The 27,468-nt window shown below is 41.1% G+C and overlaps 2 protein-coding genes across 2 annotated transcripts; both read left to right on the forward strand.

Moving 5' to 3' along the window:
- Window positions 1-1,515: 1,515 nt before the first annotated feature.
- LOC138950823 (uncharacterized) lies at window positions 1,516-4,635 on the forward strand. The gene is made up of 2 exons (XM_070322544.1): window positions 1,516-1,795; window positions 2,295-4,635. The coding sequence occupies exons 1-2, from the start codon at window positions 1,516-1,518 to the stop codon at window positions 2,732-2,734; spliced, it is 720 nt and encodes a 239-aa protein (XP_070178645.1). The 3' UTR covers window positions 2,735-4,635.
- A 2,834-nt stretch (window positions 4,636-7,469) lies between these two features.
- LOC138980796 (uncharacterized) lies at window positions 7,470-26,758 on the forward strand. The gene is made up of 16 exons (XM_070353688.1): window positions 7,470-7,738; window positions 10,187-10,667; window positions 11,546-11,663; window positions 12,049-12,278; window positions 12,889-13,017; window positions 14,020-14,190; window positions 14,978-15,114; window positions 16,104-16,209; window positions 16,538-16,621; window positions 18,059-18,239; window positions 18,736-18,816; window positions 19,118-19,192; window positions 20,735-20,792; window positions 21,300-21,353; window positions 22,959-23,140; window positions 23,807-26,758. Exons 2-16 carry the CDS (start codon window positions 10,197-10,199, stop codon window positions 24,445-24,447), a joined length of 2,718 nt encoding a protein of 905 aa, XP_070209789.1. The 5' UTR covers window positions 7,470-7,738; window positions 10,187-10,196; the 3' UTR covers window positions 24,448-26,758.
- Window positions 26,759-27,468: the final 710 nt, after the last annotated feature.

Raw genomic sequence — 27,468 nt, forward strand, 5'->3', positions numbered from 1 at the left:
TATTTGAAGACGTCACATTATGACGTAAGAGGGTTAGACGTCACGCAAAGGAATTACTGAAAGTCTCGGTCATTGTTATTGTGAGCGAACCGAGACTTCTTGGCAGATCCAGGGTCTCGCTTTCTTGCATAGTTTCACCTATGCTTACTGTGTGTGTGTGTGTGTGTGTGTGTGTGTGTGTGTGTGTGTGTGTGTGTGTGTGTGTGTGTATGTGTGACGGAGTGATTGAGTTTGTGTTACTGTTTGTCGATTTCTTACGTGAGCCTTGAAGGCTTCGCCTCTTGTTTAACATCCTTTCTACACGAACGCACGCGCGCGCGCACACACACACACACGCGCGCATACACACACACACACACACGCGCGCATACACAATTCTCAGCCTGCCGCACTATACATTCAATCAAATCTTGACTGAATTAAAAACTGACTGAACGTTTCATGGGTGTCGTTAACAAAATGTGCAACATACACATGTATGAAGGAATTATTGACAAAACTGGCCCAACGTAGCCTTAAATAATAAAAGGGTACCCGTCTTGTGCGACGATCATTTCTTGAGATAGGTGTGACAAGCAAAGAACAGAACGAAACATACCTCACTCACATACACACAATTCTGTGCCTTCGGCAACAGTATTGGAGTTATTTCTCTGGTGAGTGTTTGGCAAACTAGATCCAGGCATTTTGGTTGAAGCATTTTAAAAGCAGACGATTGTACCCTCTCTTGCTTCAACACGTAATCAGATAAATTTGATTGAAAAAGAATCACTGGAAAATAAACTGATGTGCCTTCAACCCATTTATCAAAGTACTTTTTTGTAGCAGACAGAATTTCACTTGACGGCGAAACTGAACTGGTACGCAAAATGTTCCTTTTTTCAACCCGCGACCTTGAATATGACGTCGATTCAGCTTTCGTCATCCCAGAGATCTGTTCTTATTCAATCTGTGTTAATCCCAGTACCTTTGATCTGTGGGCGTTTTGACTCACCAAACATGTTGAGAAAACCATCGACATTTTATTGCTGCCAAGCAGTTGAATACGAAAAGAAAGACATGCAGAAGTATGTTTGAGTCTTGCAAGACTTTGTGAACAACGATTTCTCCCTTGGAAGGAAATGAAGATGTCTGCTTGTCGTCTGCTTTGAAGGTCGTGAGATTTTTCAGCTTGCACGTTTGTATCGTTTGCTCCGGAACTGCAACGTCGATATGCCAAGACAAACAATTCTACCACAAAACCCCAAAGACGCTGATATTGTGAAAAAAATTTTTGTGAGTCTAGAAAAACTGCTCATAATTTACAAAGCACCACGGACCTGTTTTGTTTTGTTTTGTTGTTGATCGTTATTTCCCGCGACACAGCAGTATAACACGTGTCACATTACCTTGGAATTCACGGACTTTGTGAACAGTCACGATTGCACGGAAGGCATTTTGCTCTGAATACCACTAACCCGTATTCGCATTTGTTGCCTGCTGTGTATTTTAAACACACGTTTTCGATCAACCAACATGTCCAAGGAGTCTGCTGTGCGAGCCAAAAAAAAAGCAAAAGTTTCTGTATTTGAAACCGAAGAAGATGTATCGGATGTGACGTTTGTGGTCGACGGAAGAGAACTCCATTTCTGCAAGTCGTTCCTGAAAGCTTCCTCGCCTGTGTTTGATCGTATGTTCAGCTCGGACTTTACGGAAAAGGACAAGAGAGTCATTCCCTTGCCTGGCAAAAAGATCAAGCAAATGGACGTCTTTCTGCAGCAGCTCCATCCTGTCCACTGCTGGAAACAGATTCCAGGTCAGTGTGGCTTTTGATGATTATGGTGTGTGTGTGTGTGTGTGTGCGGTGTGACAGGAGCTTGTATGCATGTGTGTGTGTGTGTGTGTGTGTGTGTGTGTGTGTGTGTGTGTGTGTGTGTGTGTGTTTTCATGCAATACCAATCCTTGCCGTTTGGGCACGGTTTGAGTTTGTGTCTTTCTCTCTGTCTGAGAATCTTTGTTTAGTCAGTGTGTCAAATGTAAAGGTCAGACTCTCGTTCTCTCTCTCGACTCTTTTTCTCGAGCTGTGCCTGTCTCTCTGCCTCTCCTTGTCTGCTGTGTGTGTTAGATTGCCTTAGCTAAAGAAAAGAAGATATATAATATAAAATGTGTGTGTGTGTGTGTGTGTGTGTGTGTGTGTGTGTGTGTGTGTGTGTGTGTGTATACGCGTACGTGCTGGCGCGCGCGGCCTCCATGTGTGTTTGTGTGTGTTTGTGTGTCTTTCTATCTCTCTGCGTGCACATGTTCCAATGATGCAGATAGCCTGCTGGACCCGATCCTGTCTCTTGCTGACGAATACCAAGTGGAGCACATTCGACGCAAGTCTGAGACCTACATCGAAGCGCAGATCACCGTCAATGCAATTGAAATACAGACGGCACCCCAGGACCAGTCATGCGAAGCTCTCGACTCTGACCGAAACGTGTTCACCTCAGGCTCAGGAAATCGAGAAGCCACAACGTTAACAGCACGAGTATTCAGCTCAACCAAATTGAGCACTGACCAAGTTCTGCTTTACCTGAGACTCTGTATGAAGTACAAGCTGGCCAACATCCGCCCACAACTGATACGAGCCGCATCTGGCAGAGCTGTGTACGCTTTGGTGAACAATCCCAACTACAAGCTGCTTCCTGTAGAAACACAACGGGATCTGCTCAAGGCGCGATGCTTGTGGCTAGAAACGGGAAGTCTCTGTTGAAAGGATATTGTCCTCTAGCTGTGGCAAGAAGCGAACCGAAACGGTGTTATTTTATTTTTGTTTTAAATAATGTTTTGATTATGCATTTGATTTTGAGAAACGTTCTTGTAATGATTTAAATTTAAGACAAGTCAACAAGTCAAGGTTGTGTATACTTTCAACGAGCTGCCTCTGGGGAAAAAAACGTCATAACCTTGGTGAACACACCAGCTGCTTCCTTCCTCTAAAAACACAACGGGATCTGCTCAAGGCGCGATGCTTGTGGCTAGAAATTGGAAGATCTATTGTTCACTTTGGCAATATAAAGCGAACTGAAACGATTTAATGTTATGTTTGTTTTAAGTTGTGTTTGTATTTTGCATTTGCGAAACGTTCTTGTATCGATTTAGATTGAAGGCAAGTCAAGGTTGTGTAAACTTAACTCTGGGACCAAAATTCAGGATTTTGGGAGTAGGGGCTGATCTTGATAAAATTAAGTCTCATTGGTAAAATGACCGAAGTGGGTTTGCACTTTGCACTGATTTATTTGGACATCAAAGAAGAGAGAACACAAAACATGTATTTGCACCACCACTGATCTCTGCAAGCTTTAACCTTCACCGGATCACGCGTTGGACTACACAGTCCGGATGATGTGGGTCGTGTACGACCCATACTTTCCAAAGAAGGATTCAACGTAAACAGTATGGGTCGTACACGACCCACGTCAACCGAACAGGGATAAACGTTTTGCCGCCCCTTTGCAGAGTATGGGTCGTACACGACCCACGTCAACCGAATAGGGATAAACGTTTTGCCGCCCCTTTGCAGAGTATGGGTCGTACACGACCCACGTCAACCGAATAGGGATAAACGTTTTGCCACCCCTTTGCAGAGTATGGGTCGGACACGACCCACGTCAACCGAATAGGGATAAACGTTTTGCCGCCCCTTTGCAGAGTATGGGTCGTACACGACCCACGTCAACCGAATAGGGATAAACGTTTTGCCGCCCCTTTGCAGAGTATGGGTCGGACACGACCCACGTCAACCGAATAGGGATAAACGTTTTGCCGCCCCTTTGCAGAGTATGGGTCGGACACGACCGACGTCAACCGAATAGGGATAAACGTTTTGCCGCCCCTTTGCAGAGTATGGGTCGTACACGACCCACGTAAACCGAATAGGGATAAACGTTTTGCCGCCCCTTTGCAGAGTATGGGTCGGACACGACCCACGTCATCCGAATAGGGATAAACGTTTTGCCGCCTCTTTGCAGAGAATTGGTCGTACACGACCCACGCCATCCGAATAGGGATAAACGTTTTGCCGCCCCTTTGCAGAGTATGGGTCGGACACGACCCACGTCATCCGAATAGGGATAAACGTTTTGCCGCCCCTTTGCAGAGTATGGGTCGGACACGACCGACGTCAACCGAATAGGGATAAACGTTTTGCCGCCCCTTTGCAGAGTATGGGTCGTACACGACCCACGTAAACCGAATAGGGATAAACGTTTTGCCGCCCCTTTGCAGAGTATGGGTCGGACACGACCCACGTCATCCGAATAGGGATAAACGTTTTGCCGCCTCTTTGCAGAGTATGGGTCGGACACGACCCACGTCATCCGAATAGGGATAAACGTTTTGCCGCCTCTTTGCAGAGAATTGGTCGTACACGACCCACGCCATCAGAAGAGGGATAAACGTTTTTCTGCCTCTTTGCAGAGTATGGGTCGTACACTACCCACGTCATCCGAATAAGGATAAACAGCGTAAAATTCCTTACGTAATTCCATATGGGTCGTCCACGACCCACAACATCCGGACTGTGTAGTTCAAATTACGTCATCGTTTATTTGTTTGTTTTCAAAGATAATCTTTCAGAATACACCAGATGAAATGAAACATTGACTCATGTAACTTGTGACTTTGCAACGACTCTTTTCAGTGTTGGTGTGCGTGTTGTTTCGATGGTTGTGTAATCTCTATTTCTATAACTAGTCTTGCTGTTGTCAGATCTATTATCTTTTTCTTGGAAAGAAAATGTAATGCATGTAACCACCAGACATTTGTAAAATCGCTCATGAATGCTTTTAACAAGCGTTTCTCTTTCTCTTTCTTTCTCTCTAACACCCACCCACCAACACACACACACCAACAGACACACACACACACACACACACACACACACACACACACACACACACACCAGGGTCGGACTAGAGGGGGTGTTATAGGGGTTGCGCACCCCCCCCCCCCCCTGGCTTAAGCATGTACCTCCCAAACGTTTTTTAGGGTTGTTTTTTTTGGTGGGGGAGGGAGGGGGGGGGGGGGCGGGGGTTGCATCTGTATCAACATGAAATCCGAGGAGAAATCGCACATCTCACCCCCTCATCTCTTCATTGCCTATACAGCTTGCTATCGAATTTACCTTTTTCGTTCAAGGAGAGGCTTCCTTTCCCTCCAGAAACATCAAACAAGTCGCGTAAGGCGAAAATACAACATTTAGTCAAGTAGCTGTCGAACTCACAGAATGAAACGGAACGCAATGCAATTTTTCAGCAAGACCGTATACTCGTAGCATCGTCAGTCCACCGCTCATGGCAAAGGCAGTGAAATTGACAAGAAGAGCGGGGTAGTACTTGCGCTGAGAAGGATAGCACGCTTTTTATATTTAGTCAAGTTTTGACTAAATATTTTAACATCGAGGGGGAATCGAAACGAGGGTCGTGGTGTATGTGCGTGTGTCTGTCTGTCTGTCGTTAAAGATAAATTCCTCTATAAACAGATGGCATACATTCCTAAAGCTTTGATTTCGCACACCATGCTTCCCGTCACTCTAATGCACTGGTGTACACTTCTTCTTCTTTCTTCTTCTTCGTTCATTGGCTGAAACTCCCACGTTCACTCATGTTTTTGCACGAGTGGGCTTTTACGTGTCCATTTTCACCATTTTCACCCCGCCATTCAGGCAGCCATACGCGGCTTTTGGGGGAAGTATGCTGGGTATTTTCGTGTTTCTATAACCCACCGAACTCTGACATGGATTACAGGATCTTTTCCCTGCGCACTTGGTCTTGTGCTTGCGTTTACACACGAAGGGGGGGGGGGGGGATACGGCACTAGCAGGACTGTCCTGGTCTTCACATTAGTTGACCAGGAAGATTGGAAAAATCTCCACCCTTAACCCACCAGGCCGCCGCGGCCGGGATTTGAACTTACGACCCTGCGATTAGAAGGCCGATGTCTTATCCACTAGGCCACTGCGCCCGTCTGTTGGTGTATACAACTGCTGCCGCGTGCCTCAGTCATTTTCTATGAGATAGGTATGTGCCCTTTAGTTTTTGAACTGAAAGCAATAAAGACATTACTACGGGAGATGAGGATTTAAAGGCATATTCTTTCTCGTGTAAGCGAGCTTGTTCCCCTCCACAGATCTGTTCAAGTTTTTACACAGGATAAAAACCTCCTTCAACTTTAAACACGCGTCCAAAGTCAACAACCTGGCTTCTTCATATACACAGTGGGAACTGTTGTTGTTGAATCAAACTTTATAAGTGACGCCTATGCTTACAATTTGTGAGACTCAAGACTCAAGACTCATAATTTTACTGTCCTTATAAAAACAAGGAACATTGCCATGAAGTGTCAGGCGATTACAGACATTAAATACATCACATTTACTAAGAAATAAGAATTGCACTTAAAACTAGCAACACTAGACCGTATCACATTTACTAAGAATTTAGCGTTGCACTAAAACACATATAACAAGAAGAGCAAACGCTCGATCGAGTCACTTTCGCAGTTCTGAATATTATATGAGGCATCAGATGGACAGGAAGAAATTGCTATTCACAACACAATGAGTCACGTTCACATAAAATTTGAGCCCGGTCACTTTTATAGTTTCCGAGAAAAGCCCAACGTTAAGTTGTGTGTTGCCGAACAGAAAAGGCTAGTTATCTCCCTTGTTTTTCTGATAACGTTCGTAAAAGGCTACAGATGTAAATACTTTGATGTAAAGAATAATCCTACAAAGTTTCAATCACATCCGATGAACTTTGTCAAAGATATAAAATGTCTAATTTTTCCTTTGACGCTGACCTGTGACCTTGAAAAAGGTCAAAGGTCAACGAAACCATCGTTAAAGTGTAGAGGTCATTGGAGGTCATGACTAAACAAAATATGAGCCCGATCGCTTTGATAGTTTCCGAGAAAAGTCCAACGTTAAGGTGGTGTCTACGGACGGCCGGCCGGCCGGCCGGACAGACTAACACTGACCGATTACATAGAGTCACTTTTTCTCAAGTGACTCAAAAATCCTAAGCAGTCTCTCGGAGTGATACTGATATCAGTTTGCTAAATCCACTTTATCCTACATACGTGAGAGAGACCACTCATTACATAACAATATCGTTCAAACCACACGTGTGTATATCATGTAAATGAGGTCATGTCAAGCAAGTCTGACAGGGACCTGTTTTTCCACTGCTTATGATGCCAAAGTCACCGAGACAAACGTCATAATGGAAAAAAATGTGCGCTCGCTAATTTCCCTCGATGAATTTTTAGAACTAACACGTCACGCTACACTTGCCAGAGTGACGTTTTTACATTTAGTCAAGTTTTGACTAAATGTTTTAACATAGAGGGGGAATCGAGACGAGGGTCATGGTATATGTGTGTATGTATGTGTGTGTGTGTGTGTGTGTGTGTGTGTGTGTGGGTGCACCTTATTCGGACAGGGTACATGACTCAGTCATATGAAAACCGGGCCAGAGTACGTTAGTCACTAGTGGACACTGTGGACACCAGTGGCCACTCTGCATTACTCAGTCACTTCAATGCCAACTCACAGTCGCGAGGAGGACCAATCAGAGCGCAGTCTTCAAATCTGGTTTCGGTTTTAGGCCTCGAACAAGAGGAATAGATTTCCCATAAGGCTTCCGGTTATGGTGTCTGTTCGATTCAGCTTTGTGTTCGACATTTGAGTTCAACAGGCGATTATTTATCAATAACGGTAAGTGTATTAACCTTAATTAATCATGATTGTAGTTGCAAGTAGTACGTTTTCAACTGACAACCTAAGTTGCATAAGCAAGAGCTACAAACTTCACAGTACCGAACATTTGCATTTTTGACTCGCTTCGCTGACCTCATTCATTCAGTCACTGAATAAACTCCATACTGATTACCATCGCCTCCAAAGTAGATCTAGTGGTGAATAAAACTGTGGAACCCTTATTCCACTCTTGCGGTTTGATTTGTAAAGATAAAGGTTACTTTTACTCATAAACAAACTTTGTTCGCAAAATCATTTTTCGTACAAGGGAGGTAACCCCTCGGTCTTTTAGTCAATCGTGTTCCCGACCTTCGGAGTAAAATGGAAATACTCAAATATATATATATAGACTAGAATGTTCACACAAATCAGCTTCACTTAGAAGACTCTTAAATGAATGTATCTCTTTAATTTCGAAGAGAGACATTCACAAGTTTGGCGGAAGCCTGGCCGGTTTGGTACTGTCGGTATCCTGCCATTCCTGGGATCCAAATTATTCCCCCTTCTCCCCCCCCCCCCCCCCCCCCCCACACACACCCACACTTTCGCGGTTTTGGTTTTAGTTCCAGCTACCCCCACCTGCCACTCCCTGCTCATTAAGTCCCACCACAATATTCTACACAAGATCAAGATATTATATTTCCTGCCTCCATTCTTTCATCCCCTCCCCCTGCAACCCCCCCCCCCCCCCACACACACACACACACACCCCACCCCCCTCATTCACCTGCTCCCCAACCCCCTCATTCACCTGCTCCCCCAACCCCCTCCTCCATGTCTCAATTTGTGGGAGAATTTCGGTGCATGTATTGTATCGTCCGAATTTACAGTCACATGCGGCAGGGGATTGCCAATAATCCGCTGGCTGGCCAGTGAAAATTCTGATCATTTCCAAAACTTTGAAGACTCTCCTCAGTGTCCAAACACCCCGATGTGCGCACATGTTTTGGATATAGATTCATAGCTCACAGTCACAGCGAAAGTTTCAGGGCGCATGAATACCCGCATGCATGATGCTGGCAAAAGAAACACTTTTTTTTTTTTAAAGCTGTGGTCTATTTATGACTATCTGGGGCTACGAGTTTGAAAAGATAGGGCTGAAAATCATGTACAAAATTTAGTACAACAAACGCTACCCTAAACCCCATCTATACGGCGTGTATGACCTTAAGAGCGTCTGAAGTCAACACTTGAATTTTGCAGTGGTAACATCCGATTTGCTCTCTCAGAGCTGAGCATATTTGTCAAGAAGGATCGAGCAGAAAAAATAAACGACTTAGCAGGGATTCGAACTCAAGGCCCTTGGGCCTCGAAATGTTGGGGCCGATGACGATGTCTTAACCGCTAGGCCAATCCACCAGTGTTGTCTAAATTAGAAAAAAAAGAATAACTTTATATCATTCTACGCTTGAATTGCCATTCATGCGTTGCAAAAACATAAAAATTGCAATTCAAATTTGCCTTTATGTGCAAACATGTCTCACGGAATCGCAGTACATGTTTACACCGTCATGCTACACGACATTCGCGTCATGCAGATAGTTGCGATATCTCTACAACATGCAAGAAAATGACAAGAACGGTAATTGATAGATCTGTCCAAAGCTCTGTGCAGTTGAAAAAAGACATCACAGAAAAATTTATACATGTTTTCACTTAGAACTGAACAGTGGACGGATACTGAATATGTTTAATCATGCTGCTTCAAGAATAACAAAACATGAGTTCATATCAATGTTTTCCCATCTTTTTCTCAATTGGCGCAGCAGCCTAGCGGTTAGGACATCCGACACGATCAAAGTCTTGAGGTTGGAGGTCGAATCTTCGGCGGGCCGTTTATTTTTTCTCCTTGATCTCTCTTGAAGACAAAATATAGTCTTGAGAGAGCAAACCGGATGTTATCACTACAAACTTCGAGCGTTGACTGAAGCTCTCAAGGTCATACACGCCGTATAGGTGAGGTTTTGGGTAGCGTTCACAGTACAGATTTCTGTACATGATTCTCATCCCTTTATTTTAAACCTCGTAGCCCCGGAAAGTCATAAATAGTCATGAATGTTTTTTTAAAGTGCATTGGTGTGAGATAAAATAAGATGGGGGGGGGGGGGGGGGGGGTCTTAATCCCAATTCTAAATACTGTTGCAAATATATCTGTTGTGTTACTGTCAGTGTCAGTTAAAATAGTTTTAATTTGGTAAGATAATGAAATGTGTAGTTGATGATTCCTGGGCCATTGGGTAAGATAATGAAATGTGTAGTTGATGATTCCTGGGCCATTGGGTAAGATAATGAAATGTGTAGTTGATGATTCCTGGGCCATTGACATTCATAGATTACATTTGACTGCACAATAGTTCTCAGTAGCAGAAAATCCACATTTGGTCTGTTTTTCTTTCTGTTCGCCAGAGTCCTCATTATGCCTAAACGGAAATATGAGAAATTGGTGGTTCCAGACAAATACAAGAGGGTCAAGGAGAAGAATGATGAAACTGGGAGATGGGTCTGGAAAAAGAGAACCGGGCCTTTCTGTTCCCCAGAGTCTGTGGATGAATCAGCTCCTGGCACATCGGAAGAGGATACAGCCCCTCCAGTTCCAATGTTCCCTGCAGACGAAGAACAGCCACACAGTATTGCTGAGGAGAAGAGCAAGAGAAGTTATTCCTACAAGAAGAAGCAGCGCTTCAACAAGTGGGAGAACAATAAGGCTGATCTCCTGACAGTCAGGACAGAGATGTTGGCACCCAGTCAGTTCACATGCTCAGTGTGTTCCAAACATGTCCTCCATGTCATCCGATGCTTGGATTGTGGAAGCAATGCGTACTTCTGTAGGGATCACCTTAAGGAGTACCATCGGTTTTCACCTTTACATTGCCCAGAAATATGGAAGGTAAAGCAAGCATTACAAATATTGTTTAAGCCTTGTTGGATCTTGGAATAAAAGCTGCTTAGTGGCTCTGGTTTATAACTATATATTGTCTTGTAAGTATTGACCAGTATATTATCTTTGTATCACTATCACTATCATTTGAGAATAATCAAAATAATGAACCAAAGAATAAGTACAATTTCAATGCATGTATAGCTATATGAGGTTGAGATTGAGAAGCCTCTCTTTCAACAGTTTCATTCAGTCTGACACATGTAATGATCTACTAGTGTTTCATGTTCTTTCTTTGAGGCCATAGTTTGCGAAGTAACCAAAATCATAGCGGCCGACAACTGGGCAATATTTGCATTGTTAGCGATTGCATTCTGGCAGTTCTGGTATGACCATTCATAGAGAAATAGAGAAATGATACTTGATAGTGTGAGTGCTCCAGAATTAATCTAAAAAGCCAAGCTTGGTATTGCTGATACTAGAACTAGTGATAGGGCTAGGCCCATTAGGGGTGGATTAGTGCTGTTTTTCGGGTAAGTAATAGTAAACATATACATATATGCACAACAAGGCCCAATTAAAAGAATTGCTTAGGCCAAAAAAAAAAAATTGTCTGTTTAGGGTAACATGACCAAAAAAAGTAGGGTCGGTAGGTAGGTAAAGTTTTTTTGTCACACTCTGGTACAGGAGTCAGCAACATGTTCTTCATTTACATGTATGTGTTCAATTGTCTTTTGTGTATTTTATTTGTGCAAGTTCAACCTGTAAAGTGTGATGGCCAACATTAAATGATAAACACTGAGGAAAATAGTATCTTTCCATTTGTATGCAGCGTACATATTATCCATAAAAATTAAAATATATATGTTTTAGTTACTCACTTTCAGGGTCAGGTGTTTCTACCCTTCCAGCTCCAACCAGACGAATTTCCTGTCCTTGTCAGAGCAACCCACACAAGCTGTTCTACACAAAGGAATACCCTTGTTTCTGCTGTGAATGTCAACGGTATGTTATTTTTTTTTATAATTTGTTTACAGCACTCTTATTGAGGCTAATCGACTGCCATTTAGGCTATTAATGAAATAAGTTCATATGTGGGACCTGATCAAGTACTTCTGCTTTGCTTGTTTTAGAATTTTCTGCCTGACAGTTACATTGTCCTGTTATGACAGTGATCAAAATCAATTAATGAAAATACTGCACAATAAAATTGTAATGTTATTGCTTTGTGAACATTGTAAAAGGTGTGTGTCTGTGCAGTGACCTGCACGTTTGTGTTGGGGTATGCGGGGCCGGTGTTCAGTTTTTATTAGTGATGAAACAAATGTGATTGTTTAAATTAATGATTTTTCAAGTCCTGTTTCAGTGTTTGTTCTTTTATTCACACCAGGGATGTCATGCCCGGTGTGGGTTCAATTCTGTGACTGCGAGAGTGAATCAGCTACCCTCCTGCGCCACAACCTATGGCCAGCATCCCCTCAAAGCCCCCGGGTTGCCTTCCATCTACACCTGATGGATTGGTACAGAGCTCTACTTTTAGAGTGTCGTGTGCCAGTCAAAGGCTTTGTTGATGCCATTGCTTCCAAACTGGACATGTTTCGTCAAATGAATTCAAGGGAGGTTGGTAGATACCAGTTTAATATAGCCATCATGATTGTGTTGTAGATTTTAGTTACTGTCTTGAAAAATGTAATCTTTTACTGGGACTAGTGCAAGCTTCTTGCAGGAAAACAAACAGCAGATGACACACTTGGCACTTAATCGTTGATTGAACACAGCTCCATAGATTGCATCAAGGGAACTGATGCGACTGCCATAGACCAAGAAAGTGCGACAATTCCTTATGGAATGATTAAGACTAAGAGGGTACCTTTGGCTGGTTCACAAAGATTAAACATGTTCTGCGAGATCATTGGGGCTAGTTGATATGAGTTTTATGACTATTATGCATTTGTGAAGCGATCACAGAATGTCTTATAGATGACATTATATGGTCAAGACTGCAAAAGTGTAAATATGCTATTGGTCAGGTTTGTTGTTTTTTTTTTTTTTTTGGGGGGGGGGGGGGTGGTAGGAGTTTAATTCATGGTAATACAGATGCACTGATTGACTAGGCATGTTTCTTTGTGTGCTGTGTTAAGTACCATTGTAAATTCTATTCTTTTGTGGTATTGATAGTAATACAGACAGTGGTGTGAGTTTGTGGGTTTTGTTTTAAACTCTGATGCAGGTAACACAGTTGTACCGTGCCTTGGTAACAGATGCTTGTGACCACTTCATGCATCACTGTTACCAACTGGACCGTTTGGATCACATAGACCCAACTGTTGATGATGGCACAGCCTGCCCTGCCTGTTTTGTAAGTAAATCTATATAAATCAAACCTGGTTGTTCTGATATTGGTAAATTGCATTTTTGAGTCACTTGAGAAAAAGTGACTCTATGTAATCGGTCAGTGTTAGTCTGTCCGGCCGGCCGGCCGGCCGGCCGGCCGGCCGTCCGTAGACACCACCTTAACGTTGGACTTTTCTCGGAAACTATCAAAGCGATCGGGCTCATATTTTGTTTAGTCGTGACCTCCAATGACCTCTACACTTTAACGATGGTTTCGTTGACCTTTGACCTTTTTCAAGGTCACAGGTCAGCGTCAAAGGAAAAATTAGACATTTTATATCTTTGACAAAGTTCATCGGATGTGATTGAAACTTTGTAGGATTATTCTTTACATCAAAGTATTTACATCTGTAGCCTTTTACGAACGTTATCAGAAAAACAAGGGAGATAACTAGCCTTTTCTGTTCGGCAACACACAACTTAACGTTGGGCTTTTCTCGGAAACTATAAAAGTGACCGGGCTCAAATTTTATGTGAACGTGACTCATTGTGTTGTGAATAGCAATTTCTTCCTGTCCATCTGATGCCTCATATAATATTCAGAACTGCGAAAGTGACTCGATCGAGCGTTTGCTCTTCTTGTTTAATCAAAGGATTTGTTTAGGTAAAATGTGCTCAAATTATAAATTCAAACATCAAAGAAGGGACCTGTAAATTAATTTGTTAACAATTATTACGCTTTTGCTTTAACAAGTTTAGTGTATAGTATACAGAAGCACAAAAGCAAATATATATGCTTGGAATACATGGTGGTACTGGTTCCATTACAAGAATTTGATCGGTTACAGAAACAAGAACATACCCAACATGCCTCCTCCAGAAATGGAGTATGACTGCCTCCATCGTAGGAGAGAGAAATGCAAGTGAAAGTGTACTCTTGTCAAAACATGAAAGTAGGAGGAGAAGACATGGTTCTCTGCAATTGAGGATTTATGATCATGTTTGTGTCCTTTTTTTTCCCCTTCAGGAGGTTGAGAGGCCCATATATTCCTTTGATGGAAATATGGGGTTGGTGAGAAAGGCTTCATCTGGAAAGGGATCTGAAACTCCACACCACCAGGGGCTGTACTTTATGGATCAACACAAAGTAGATGAGTTCATTGGTGCTTCTAACACATGCAGTAAAAGAGATGGAGAGGTACGTTTCTAATCTTCTATTATTTGCTTAGTTACAATATCATTTGCAACTAGATTCATCTCAGTGGGTAGTAACTTGTGTGTTTGATCGTGCCTTGGGTTTAGATAGATGACAACAGGAATTAAGATCATTTTTCTTTGTTTTGCAGTGGTGCCTCTTTGAACTATGGCTTTTGCATCACTAGATGACATTACATTATACTGCTAGAAATCCCACAGAAATGTCATTTAATATAATAATGTGTTGTTGGGTGCAATTGTAATGATAAGCCAGGATCTACACTGTCTGTAAATACCTGTACAAATCTTGATGAGTGTTGGTATTATTGATAGTCCGTACCTAAAGCAGGTATGCATCTAAGACATGGAATGTGCATTGGTGAGTGGAGGTCACGTAACAGTTGAACCTCCTCTTAAGACTCCCCCATCCCCCCCCCCCCCCCCTTTTTTTTTAGACCTTGCTTTTTCAGATTAAATATTTATCTGTAAATTAAGCTACATTATGACACTCCCTCCTTTTTACGGCCTGATTCTCTCATTGTTGTAGATCTTGACAAAGGCATTCCATTGTGTACTTTAAGCTCTCTCTAGCACATTTCTTCACACATGTATCCACACAGAACAGAGTTGTGACAACTTAGCACCATGTATTTATTCATGGTAATAATAAACCACAGCCAGTTTTCAAGGTGCTTTGTAAACATGTGGATGCTGATGTGTATTTCACACTTAGATGTGATTGCTTTTGTGAAACAGAAGATCTCTTATCAATTGTGTAACATTTGCAGGAGTGTAGTAACTTCCGAGCTGGAAACTGTTCACGGTCCAAGAGCAGAACTGAAAAACTGGATGAGACTGGTGTGTTTGGAGCGGCGTGCAGACACGAGTTCCCCAAACTGTTCCTGAACTTGAAGCATGGAGAGAGGTTAGTTAAATTGGGTGGGTGAGTGGTAACGCACTTGCGCTCGGAAGCGAGAGGTTGCGAGTTCGACCCTGGGTCAGGGCGTTAGCAATTTTCTCCCCCCTTTCCTAACCTTGGTGGTGGGTTCAAGTGCTAGTCTTTCGGATGAGACGAAAAATCGAGGTCCCTTCGTGTACACTACATTGGGGTGTACACGTTAAAGATCTCACGATTGACAAAAGGGTCTTTCCTTTTTTTGTTTGTTTGTTTGCTTAACGCCCAGCCGACCACGAAGGTTCATATCAGGTCGGTGTCTTTCCTGGCAAAATTGTATAGGCATAGATAAAAATTTCAACAAAATACCCGTGTGACTTCGAATAATAGGCCGTGAAAAGTAGGATATGCGCCGAAATGGCTGCGATCTGCTGGCCGATGTGAATGCGTGATGTAATGTGTAAAAAAATTCCATCTCACACGGCATAAATAAATCCCTGCGCCTTAAATATGTGCGCGATATAAATTGCATTAAAAAAAATAAAATAATCCCTACGCTTAGAACTGTACCCACGGAATACGCGCGATATAAGCCTCATATTGATTGAATTGCTTTATTATAGTTGGAGTTTAGTCAACTGAATGTTCCTGTGCATCATAAAAACACACATGAGTATTTTTTTTCCCCTCTCTGTCAAGATTTTTCAATGTTAAATGCAGTGTTGTGGGCATTTTCCATATAGATACTGACTGCTAGATTATAGAATCAAAAAACAAGAAAGGTAGGTTGTTGAAACGTTTGTTATTGACAAAACAATACATTCACAGATATTTCGACCCAACAGTCTTTTAAGTGAACAGACAAACTCATATTAACACAAAACTTAGTTTTTGGATTTGCTAGTAGATACTTTTACCAGAGAATACTGTCACATGAGTTAAAATGTAACTTATGTCTTGAATAATGTCAATGATGAGGCAAATGTAAGATTTTTTTAATGAAACCTGTATGTGCCCAGGCTGAGCTACCCTGTTCATCTCCTCAAGTCACTGCAAGCTGAACATCCCCAGAAGCAGCTGGTGATCATGTATGACATTGCATGTCTACTTGCAAGTCACATGAAGGTACTTGACCGTGTTTTATTTTTGTCTTACTTTAAAGAGTCTTTTTGCATAGAGCTTGAGTTTTCTTTTTCTTTACTGTTTCCTTTTGGGTTTGTTTCACAGACATTTTTAGGTAAGAAACACTTGAGTGGCAGATTTTGAAAAGGATTATGAAAGTTAGGTGAAATGTATTACTTTTCATCACAGTTAACAAATGTTTTCTGTATGCTTTTATAGTGAACTTCCGTGCACAGTACAACAACATTTTGCAATAGAATTGTTATATCATGTCGTTTTATGCTGTGTTCCGTGATGTGTGTTGATAACTAACAAGTCAATTTTATTTCAGAAATCCCACGGGCCCCTGACTGCAGACAAAGTCAAGTTTGTGTTGCCAATATTCCACTCCTTTGGGCACAAGATGATTTGCCAGGTTGATTATATTTTTATTTAATATTGAAATAGCAAAGATGGGAGAGGATGTAGCTCAGTCAGTAGCGCGCTGGATTTGTATCCAGGTGGCCGCTGTCAGCATGAGTTCGTCCCCACGTTCGGCGAGAGATTTATTTCTCATAGTCAACTTTGTGTGCAGACTCTCCTCGGTGTCCGAACACCCCCGTGTGTACACGCAAGCACAAGACCAAGTGCGCACGAAAAAGATCCTGTAATCCATGTCAGAGTTCGGTGGGTTATAGAAACACGAAAATACCCAGCATGCTTCCTCCGGAAACGGCGTATGGCTGCCTAAATGGCAGGGTAAAAAACGGTCATACACGTAAAATTCCACTCGTGCAAAAAAAAAACACGAGTGTAAATGGGAGTTTCAGCCCACGAACGCAGAAGAAGAATAAGAAAAAATAGCAAAGACACTATGATTTTAGTTTTACGTGTTATAGGTCTGGCCAGGCATGTGTGTGTGTGTATGTTATACTTAAAAATTACATATGTCAGATTTTGTTTTTAGTTTTGGTTACTTTCTTTCATTCATTTTTTATTTAGCAAACAAAAAGCTATCCCCATAATCAGCTTCCTGGATTCTAATATGATTATTATCCCCGAGTACGCAGTACTAGGGTCCAGCAGACTTTAATTGTGTGTCTGTGTGTGTATCTGTCTGTCTCGACTTAACAGCTTATTGCTGGGAAATAGCTGCGCAGTTCGTTCAAAAGTTGATACACTAACTTGATAATAGGTCCGATTGATCGTATTAAAACTTCATAATGTTACCTGGGACCTAAATGCCCCAAAAAACACAAAAGTTCTTGACGGTTGGACGAATTCAATCGGAGCTACAGCCAGCCATTGAGCTGATAGAACAGCCGAACGCGTGTGTCATGAAAAGCATGCGTATCGCATGCGAGACAATTTGCGAGCCAGCCAGCGGGTGGGGATTAATTTGGTCTCGGCAAAGAAACTACAGTGCAGGTTTGGTCTCGGTGAGACTGAAAGAGAGACAGAGAGCACGAGAGAGAGCGACAGGGACACTGTGTCAGTGATTCAAGGTGGTGGCTTGGTGGCCAAAGGGATCCGGGTTCGATTCCCGGCATGGGCGGTCTATTTTTTTTTTTTTTTAATTCTTGTTTACTATTGTTTATTATGAACGTTTTAATGTTTTATTTTACTCAAATAATTTTTTTAATTGTGTAAAATGAATAATTTTTTTTTTTTTTTAAAATCCACATGCACAAGACAAAAACTTTCATACTGGGGGAGCGAGCCAGTCTGAAGAGTACTCGGGTCCAGCGCCAGCGTTTTTTATTGTAAACAAAAATGTATATCCGTTCATGTGAAAAGAAATACTAAGTACTGGACTTCTCATTCCTCTTGTGTGTTATTATGCCGTTTTCTGATGTAAATGTGTTATTTTCAGCTAGAGTACGCACCACGCAGAACACCAGGCATTGGATTGACGGACGGCGAAACTCTGGAGCGCCTGTGGTCCTACCTCAGGAAATTCAGCACTATAACAAAGCAAATGACAACTGAGCGCAGGGTAGACCTCCTGACAGCTGCATTGCTGCATTATGCAGAAAGGCTGCGAAAAAATCTTGGTATGTGTATGAATCATTTTGATATAGGGGTCATACGTAGGCATTGCAATACACCAGAAATAATCAATAGGGCCCTAATGTCTAAGGCTGTGACGCTGAATAGTTTTTGTGAAGAAATAAACGTTCAGTTTATGACTGAAAGATCATTAGTCTTACTAAACTTTTCAAAGTTTGGTTTTGCATGTATGACTTTTGGCGCGGTGTATACATAATTACGTGAACCACATCAAAATATGTCCAAGTGGTATGTAGTGGTACCTGCGATGGAAGGATGCTGTGGAGAACAAGAAATTGTCCTTGCATCGCACGTGGTCTTTCACAATAGGAGTGTTTTGACCATGTTATTAGACACAGGGAAGAACAACAGTCGTTTGTTGGGAGATGTCCTGTTGTTGGAGGGTGTCCCTTTCTTGGTACCAATGCACTTGTCGAGAATATAATGTTCTTTGTTATTTCCTTTATGGCTTCTTTCTAATTCCCTTTCTGTCTTTTTCAGCAACATATCTTGCCCAGAAACAGCTCAAAGCAAATGCAACTTGCACTTCCAACGAGAAGGCTTTGAAGGATCTGCGTAAAGGTAAGCATTTTGTTCTGAATGAATTACAGTATAGATAGAACATAAATAATGTTTTTACTGCTGTTGATTTCTTCTTGTCTTGGGGGGTGTTCTTCATATTCGCAAGTGAGAACCACAAACATAAATATTCACATAGCTATGCCATTTTTCATGTAATTTTGAATCTTAATGCTGCTTTAAAACATTCCTTTAAGGTAAGATTACGGATACCTGAAATGAAACTTTATTATGAATGAGTCACAATACAATAGTAAGGGTCAACAATCTTTCAGTGTTTTCATTTCTCATTGTTTTTCCACAGGAATGACTGAAGATCAAATCAGTCAACTACGACAGGCAGAATACGAATCATGTCATAGGAAGCAGCTTGCCATAGGTATGCAGACAAATGTGCGAATGAGATATACACAATGTGTTTTTGTTTTGTAAATATTTGTTATTATTCCCCCCTCTGCTTCTTTACCTCTGTAAACTTGTAGAGCTAGTTATTTTTCGATAAACACCCAGCAACCAAACAAATAACGAGCCAGCAACAGCCTGAATCCTCGACAGCGCAATGGGTTGAGAAGCTGTTCTGTGTCGGTACTACTTTTCTGACTGAAAAGTTCCGAACGCTCTAATGTACGAAATATACATCTCTGGAGCAAACAATACAAACATTACGCATTTAAATTTAACAACTACCGGCTTGAACACATGAATCTCAATATAAAATCCATGAGTTCGGTTGTTTTCTGAATCTAGATCTGCCGTGCACAAACGTTCAACACAAGCAAATTCCCAAGGCAAGTAACTCTCACACTTTGTCTAGCAACAAGAGTAGTTCCCCTTTCAAATTTCTGTTGACTCAGTTTCTTCGACAACAGACTGCAATCCGACGGTCAGTTTTCAACAATATTTCATTTTATAAACAGATCACACGCAAGCAAATGCACACATCTCATCAATTTAAAGAACATAAACTAAGCGGTTTCATACACTATTTTCCCCAGAAAACTGAACTTCATACAGTTTTTAACATTGGAACACAGGTACAAAAGTTCGTCTGCTAGTCCCATTTGACGAAAGAACATATCCTAAGCGATACCAAAACATGAACACAACACACAATATCTGTACCACCCCAGAAGAATAACAACATTTCTGTGTACTTGATTTTAGTCCAAAACAGGGAAACTGACAAGAAATGTTAACATAATTGAATGATTTTCACGGAACTATACAACCGCGCATTAATCAATCGCCTGCGCAGGTTGACTGGTTGAGTGAATAGGATTCGATCAAACTTTCGCACAAGAACTCCTCTTTTCTTTGAATAACTGAAGAAAAGAGGAATAAAGAGGTTACACACCTCGTCTCAGTGATTATTAAAAAATAGTGGTCATTATTTTAAATAATCACTGAGACTCGGCATGTAACCTCTACGTATACATGTATTCACTTTGTAATAAGGAAATCTCAATTGATTTTGAAGGTTTTATCACACAGCTGTGTATCACAACAACATATATAATACTTATGTATACTTATATTAGTGATCCCTCAGTTTATCTCTCAAAGGTTTAAAAAAAAAAAGTGATAGATACACTGGTTGGTTTTCAACTGTTAAGTGTTTTGATATATGTAGAAAGCCATCTGAAATTCTTTATTTGGATTTTCTTCTTGATTTTTTGAGAAGACAAAGAAAACAAGCCAGCTTTTTACCCCAATATTTTGGCATGTGTATCGTCCTCAGGGGTATTTAAAAGCTCTAAGATACAAAGTACCTGTTTTTAACAATGTTTTGACATGCTACCTGCGCTCTCTGCAAATCATCTTGAGATAGTTACTGCTTCTAACTGGTATCTGTTCTGTGTTGGTTAGGTCTCATTCCTGATTCAGTGCATGCAATTCTATTGCAAGTCTTCTTTAATTGCAGAAAGCCGTGGCTGGAAGGACAACTATTCTCTGCTGCTGTTTGACTACTTCAGGGAAGTGTAAGTTCCTGTAAACATATTTTTATTCGGACAGTCAAGCGAGTTAAAGAATTTATGTGTGATTTCATATTTGGTTAACCTGTTGAAATGTGGTTGGTCTTTCTCATCTGTCAAGGGCAAGGCCACACTCAAGCCAGCAGGTTGTTGCTGTTTTGTGGGGGTGTTCACTGTTTGCCGCTGGATCACTCAGACTTAAAAAATAATGTTTTTACGATATATGTATGGTCATAAAGTTTGGTTAATGTCCATCAAACTTTAAAAAAAGAATGTCGCTGCTGTTCTCAAAACAAATTGGAAACTTCCCATCAAATTATAATTTAAGTTGAAACTTAATCACATGATTGATGGAAAACATTCCATTGTTTTTGCGTTTTTTTAATTTTATTGTTGTGTTACATAACATGTTGTGGGTATCAATTTTTCATTGATCTACAGCCAATTGATATCCGCAGCAGGAAATTGTAATGATATTGACATAATAACGTTATTGACTTCATTCTTTTGCAGGGAAAGATCCCAAGGCAATCTGGACCATACCGGTGGGCCCAGAAACCTTGACAAGTAATGTTTGTTTTTGTTTTCATGCCTGTTATCATGTTTGTTTTACGGCTTACAAGCTCAGTGTTAGTCCTAATGGACAAATAAAATAACATTGAGGTATCTCAAGCGATAGCTTGGAAACTTTGCAGACTTTTAGGGTTTGATGATCTCCCATCATTACCCCAGTGTGGTTTGACCCTCATCAAATATTTGGGTAACAGCGGGGTCATGTTCGATTAATAAAAGCTAAACTTTGACTTTATCTTGCATATATTTTAAGCTAGAACTTTGCACATCTCTCGGGTTTGACAATCTACCAACTAGACCCCAGTTTGATAGACCCTCGTTACATCTTGGAGTCACAGTGGGGTCATGTTCGATTCATAGTTACTTATGTAACATTGACATTATCTGGGGCGTTTTTGGAACTTTGCACACTTCAAGGTTGTTGTTTTTGTTTGGTTTAAAAAAAAAAATGGGGGGGGGGGGGGGGGGCAGTTGGGTTGGGGTTTCATATGCAGAGGAATCATCCTTTAAAGACCTAGAGAAAACCTGACAATGTCTCAAAATAGGTCTTCAACTTTTTCTGGGTGGATACCAGACTTTTCTGGTAGCAAAATGCGTCACTCACCGGCTAATACCGGAATTTTACGGTTACCCTGCTCATTTTCAAGATCAGGCTACTATCCACTATATTCTTTACATACCTAGAGCTTTTCATAATGTGTTATGGATATAAGCAGATTCGCGATGGTCGATAATGATTTTTCATGGTGTTGTGTAATTTTTAAATTACAAAAGAATTGATTTGTAAGACAGTTTCGAGCGAGCTATTTTTCGGGGATGTACTTACTGTGCAAACAACTCTTAATATGGCAAAAGTGTCACGTGATAATCAACTTTGGCGACGAAGCAGACGATACTTTTTTCCGTAACCATTTGGGAGTGATGCAACAATATCACGGTCTCCTTCCCACAGCCGTCTCAGCATTTCGACTTGTTTTAACCTTAGAACGATGTCTTTTTCATAACTGTGAAGAACATAACGGATATTACTGTAAAAGTTGGCCAATCTGCAATCACTTTCATCTCGGTTGGGAGTTAACTGTGTATTCCTGTTTTGATAGACTCGGCAAACCAACGGGGAGCATCCAGTCAGAGAGAAACCGGCGCGGCTAGTGTCGTGAAGCGATGAGTTCAGTTTGGTTTTCAGTGCCAAGGCTGTTACTGTTGCTTGCTGGTTTTCCGCAAGTGTGTTACCACATATGAGCGCTGTGGATTTCTTTTTAAATGTGGGGCAATGTAGTCCAAATAGGGTTAAAAAGAAGGGAGTCTTAAAAGATGGGATAAACTTTCAGAGATTATCAACAGAAAAGGTGAGAGAGTGTGCCAATTGGGGATCTTAAAAGAGAGGTTCCACTGTTGTGGGACATGACAAAGGCGAGTTGTATAAGCATTTGCTTTTTTTGTTTCACAATTATTCAATACAAAATTATTTTGTTTTTTTATATTGATTCTACTGTTAAACTTTGCAGAAATTACACATTGAGGAAGTTTTATACCTTACTACATGTACTTGTTGTATGTGTTTGTTTTCATTATTCAACATTGTTAATGTTATTGCAGACTTTGTGCCAAGCTGATTCTAGTTGAAAGCCGGCATGGCTTTGAGCGCTGGACAAAGGAGGGTGACTTGTACAAGCAAGGTGTCGAAGCCGCCGTTTTGCGAAAAAGGGAACAGCTGATGGAGAAGATGAGGACGCTGGCAGCGGAGAGACGATTCAACCTCGCAAAAATTCCAGATTCCAGTAAATGAACTTTGGTTTTTGTCTCCCCTAACAATGTTAGCCTTTAGTTCAAACGAGGACAGTTGGAATTGCTTGTATCATTAAAGACGGTCCTTAATTAAGCCCAAAGTTGACTTTGTGAAGGTTTTTTTACCAAAAACTCAGTGCTAAAATGCCATGTGGCCAGCTTCTCAAAATATCAACTTCACCCAGTTAAGGACAGGCTTTAATAAGAGCACTTCCCAGAGAATAATGCATCCATTGCAATGTAACCCCCCTTTAAAGACCTCCAACAATCAGAGAAAATCAGGTCGTAAAATGGGGGAACATTTACACAGATTGTCAACACAAAGTATGAGAAAACAGTGTTTTGAAAAAGGAGGAAATCTTAAAATTGCGGGGTCTTTTGAGGTAGGTTGGGCAGTATTTGTTACCGTGAATAGTTTACCCATGCAATGTTTCGTGTTGGTGGATCTGCTGCTTTAACAATGCAAATACAAATAAAACACAGGCATTGTTAGTCAACTGTGAATGTTTCTCTTAAAATGTTCACTGATAATTAGGAGTTAAGTGAAGTGTACTTAAAAACTGGAATAAAGAGCTCTCGTGTGCAACCCAAGTGTAATTGTAACATGGGCTGTGGGGCAATTACATGAGACATTTGTTCCTCTGTGTGTTTGTCTTCAGAGGGCCAAAACATCTGGAAAAAAATCAACGGCAACGTCACAGGCTTGACAAGACGTCTCCAGAAGGCTGTCGACGAATACAACATTTTCGCAGCAGTCCCCGCCCCTGCAGATTCTGTCTTGAGACAGCTGGTGACGCTGGAACAGATCTCCAGTAGTCAGGGCATCCTGTGTGCCTCGTCTTCTCGAGTGATAGAATTGGAGGACACTCTCGACAGGGCCCAAGAAGAACTGGTGCTCCTGTCCTCTGAGTACAAGGCAGCTCACAATTTTTACAGTGACAAACATACGAAATTGACTGCTTTGAAGGATGACCTCAGGAGCACCCTTCAGTGTAGTGTAGAATATATTTCTGGGTGCCAAGCTTTGCTGACACGCCATCTGTGGGAGTGCGAAATTCGCATGAGAGATCTAGAGACCACCTCTGCCAGTGTTTGCAAAGATTCTTTGACAATTCACCCCAAACCTGTTTTACAGATTTTGTCTGGTGCAACCCAAGTGCTGGATGGATGTGATCAGGTGCTAGATCAGATCACAGAAGATGAAAAAGAAGATCTGCTTGATCTGATACAAGAGGGCATAGACAGTGACAGTGACACAGATGAGGAGCTCAGTGAGATTGACGATGATATGGTGTATTGAAAATAATATACTGTAGGTTTGGGAATCCACCTCTCTGGATTGACTACACAAGAGGCATGCAAGTGCCAATTTCACCAGGAAAGCTTATCGATCTTTCCACTAATGTAAACAATACACATGTAGTCAGTTAATGCAAGGCCAAGGAAAATTTAAAATATTTAATTGGGCACATATTCTGAGCTTGTTTGTATGGATGCAGTGTACTGTGTGGTGGGTGATTTTGTCTTCGTTCAAGCAGCCAAAGTTTACTCTATATTTTCAGTTGTACCAGAGAAACATCACGTTATGCATGACAACAGGATAGCAAAGGATGAGTTTTTTATTGACTATATATTCGAACATCTTTTTCAAATATTATTCAAAACAAGAACAATATGATGGTGACCAATTTCAATTCATACGTCGTGATCAAGCTTATAAGCGGGCATGGCACATGCCGCTCAGACTTGATCAAGAATTTCATGCCTCTTAATGCTCCCATTTGTTTCGTCATACAATTACAAAATTAGGTGAGCTAATTTCAGTTACAGTATGCCGCCCAAGAGGAAGGCATCTGCAGGGGTCGCTGCCACTGTGCAAAAAGCTCAACGCTGGTGACAGACCCCTGCCTTCGATCTGCCAGACGCTGTGATCGACACCATTGCCAACAGTGGAACAGCGGCTTGAGCACCTGACGTAGACTACTGCTGCGATGCCATCAAGCCAGTCGGAGACTCACTCACAGCCTCCCATGCACACAAATACTGAATCTGCTGTTGCCACGATCATCCCTCTCCTCGACATTGCCACAACGTCTGCTGCAGCACCTTTCACCCTGAGCAGTTTGGGTTGGAGTAGCCGGCGGCTGTGGCATCTTTTCATCTGCTACATTTTTCTTTGTCGATTGTGTTTGTTTTTTTGTTTTTTGCGGTTCTGTTCATGTTTTTATTAGGGCGCATACAGCCCCCAAAAGAAATACTGTTTGTACATATCCTTAAAATACAGTCATAAAATAATTCTCGAACAGAAAAAAAACTGTAAATAATTGCATTGCGTTTTATGTCCAAATCTTGATTTGAGATGATTCTGTAAAATACTATGATTAAAACAGTTACTGAATTAGTAAATGTTGCGTTAGTGGCCAGAAATAGCAATAATTTTGTGGTCTTTTACTGTGTGCATGTTAACTGTGTAGGACCTTGTCCCACAGACAGCATAAATAACCACTATAAAACAACAGCAATGGCAAAACATATGGCCAGGGAGCTGCAAGGCGTCCTATTTACTACCTATTTATTCATGTTTTTATTACTTAGTGGAAGAAATTTTTTTTTTATCGTATGTTTGATGGTGTATGCTTTTAATTAAGTTTTGTTGACTATGAATGTAGATGTAAATGCTTGTGTAACTGTGTTTTAATTTTAAATGTGTCAAGCGCAAAGAGCATAATTGTAAAGTTATGATGTTGCGCTATATTAAATGCTCATTTTATTATTATTATTATTATTATTATTATAAAATGCAAAATTCCTGTTTTTGCTACTGTTAACCCTTTGTATTCTGTTCTGTATTTAATCAACTCTAAAATAAACAATACAGTTTTAAAGTATTCTTCTTGCAGTTTACATTCATATCTAATTTTTGACTGGCGTTTGTCTGGATGCTGACTTTGTTCACGAACAAGTTCATCTTTATTTGTGTACAATGCATTTCTCAAAGTATATGGTGTGTTTATTGAATAACCATGTAACTAATAAGGGTATCATCTAATTCTTGTTTTTGTTTTTGACCTTTCCAATAATTATCAAATAAGCAAAGGGAAGTTAGCGCTCTAAATGCATAGAACATGTGTAATGGATACAGTGAGATATACGGAACCAATCTCCTGGCACCTGAGAGAATAACATCAAAATACTTGTCATTCTCTCAGGTGCCAGGAGATTGGTTCCGTATATCTCACTAACTCCATTACACATGTCGCATGCATTAAGAGCACGTACTTTCCTTAGGTTGTTTAATCTCTAAACAGCGCTCTGCCTCAGTTTGTCTTTCCAAGAATGGATTTTGAATGAGTTTTGAGATTCCTTTTCCAGCTAGTATGTTTGTTGCATTTGATGTAAATGGTCACCAAAATTTTTTTTACAGTTTTTGTCAGTAAACATTGAAAGAAGGATTTGTTTTAAATGTATTGGTAACTTAATCAATGGTGCGCCGGACTCGTGCGAAGCATGTTTGAATCATGGATGAAATGAGTTTAATGTTGTGTTTGAAAACATAGTTGCAGATGAACTGCAAGTGAAATCAATAATAAAATGAATTTGTATACCGATAATGTGTGTGTGTGTGTACTTCACTCTGTGTGTGTGTGTGTGTGTACCGTGTACCTCTGTATCAAAATGTTGGACTGAAAAATGAAGGTAAATTTGTACCGACTGGATCTCTCTCTCTCTCTCTCTCTCTCTCTCTCTCTCTCTCTCTCTCTCTCTCTCTCTCTCTCTCTCTCTCTCTCTCTCTCTCTCTCTCTCTCTCTCTCTCTCTCTCTCTCTCTCTCTCTCTCTCTCTCTCTCTCTCTCTCTCTCTCTCTCTCTCTCTCTCTCTCTCTCAAATGCCACTCATACAGTGAAAGAGGACAATTGACATCCATTCTTCTTGTACATTTAGCACAAATATTGATCTTAAATAGGCAGTTTCTGTGCAGTGGAGCCTACAATGAACTCACACACACCACCACAACAAAAAGAGCACACACAAAAACTATAATCTCTCTCTCTCTCTCTCTCTCTCTCTCTCTCTCTCTCTCTCTCTCTCTCTCTCTCTCTCTCTCTCTCTCTCTCTCTCTCTGCCGGGGAAATTTAGAGCTATTTAATCAAGTGACGTTGAAAAACGTTCAATATTTCTTTTAAATGCCAGACTCCAAACAGCTCTTAAAGTTACCATAGAAGCCTTGCTCAAGGAAAACGCCGTCTCTTCCTGGAAAATATGCGCTGCCGGAGAGAACAAGTCACTAAGGCGAAAATACAACATTTAGTCAAGCTCAGTCGA

The sequence above is a fragment of the Littorina saxatilis genome, linkage group LG1 (assembly GCF_037325665.1).
Source record: "Littorina saxatilis isolate snail1 linkage group LG1, US_GU_Lsax_2.0, whole genome shotgun sequence".
NCBI classification, from domain to species: Eukaryota; Metazoa; Mollusca; class Gastropoda; order Littorinimorpha; family Littorinidae; genus Littorina; species Littorina saxatilis.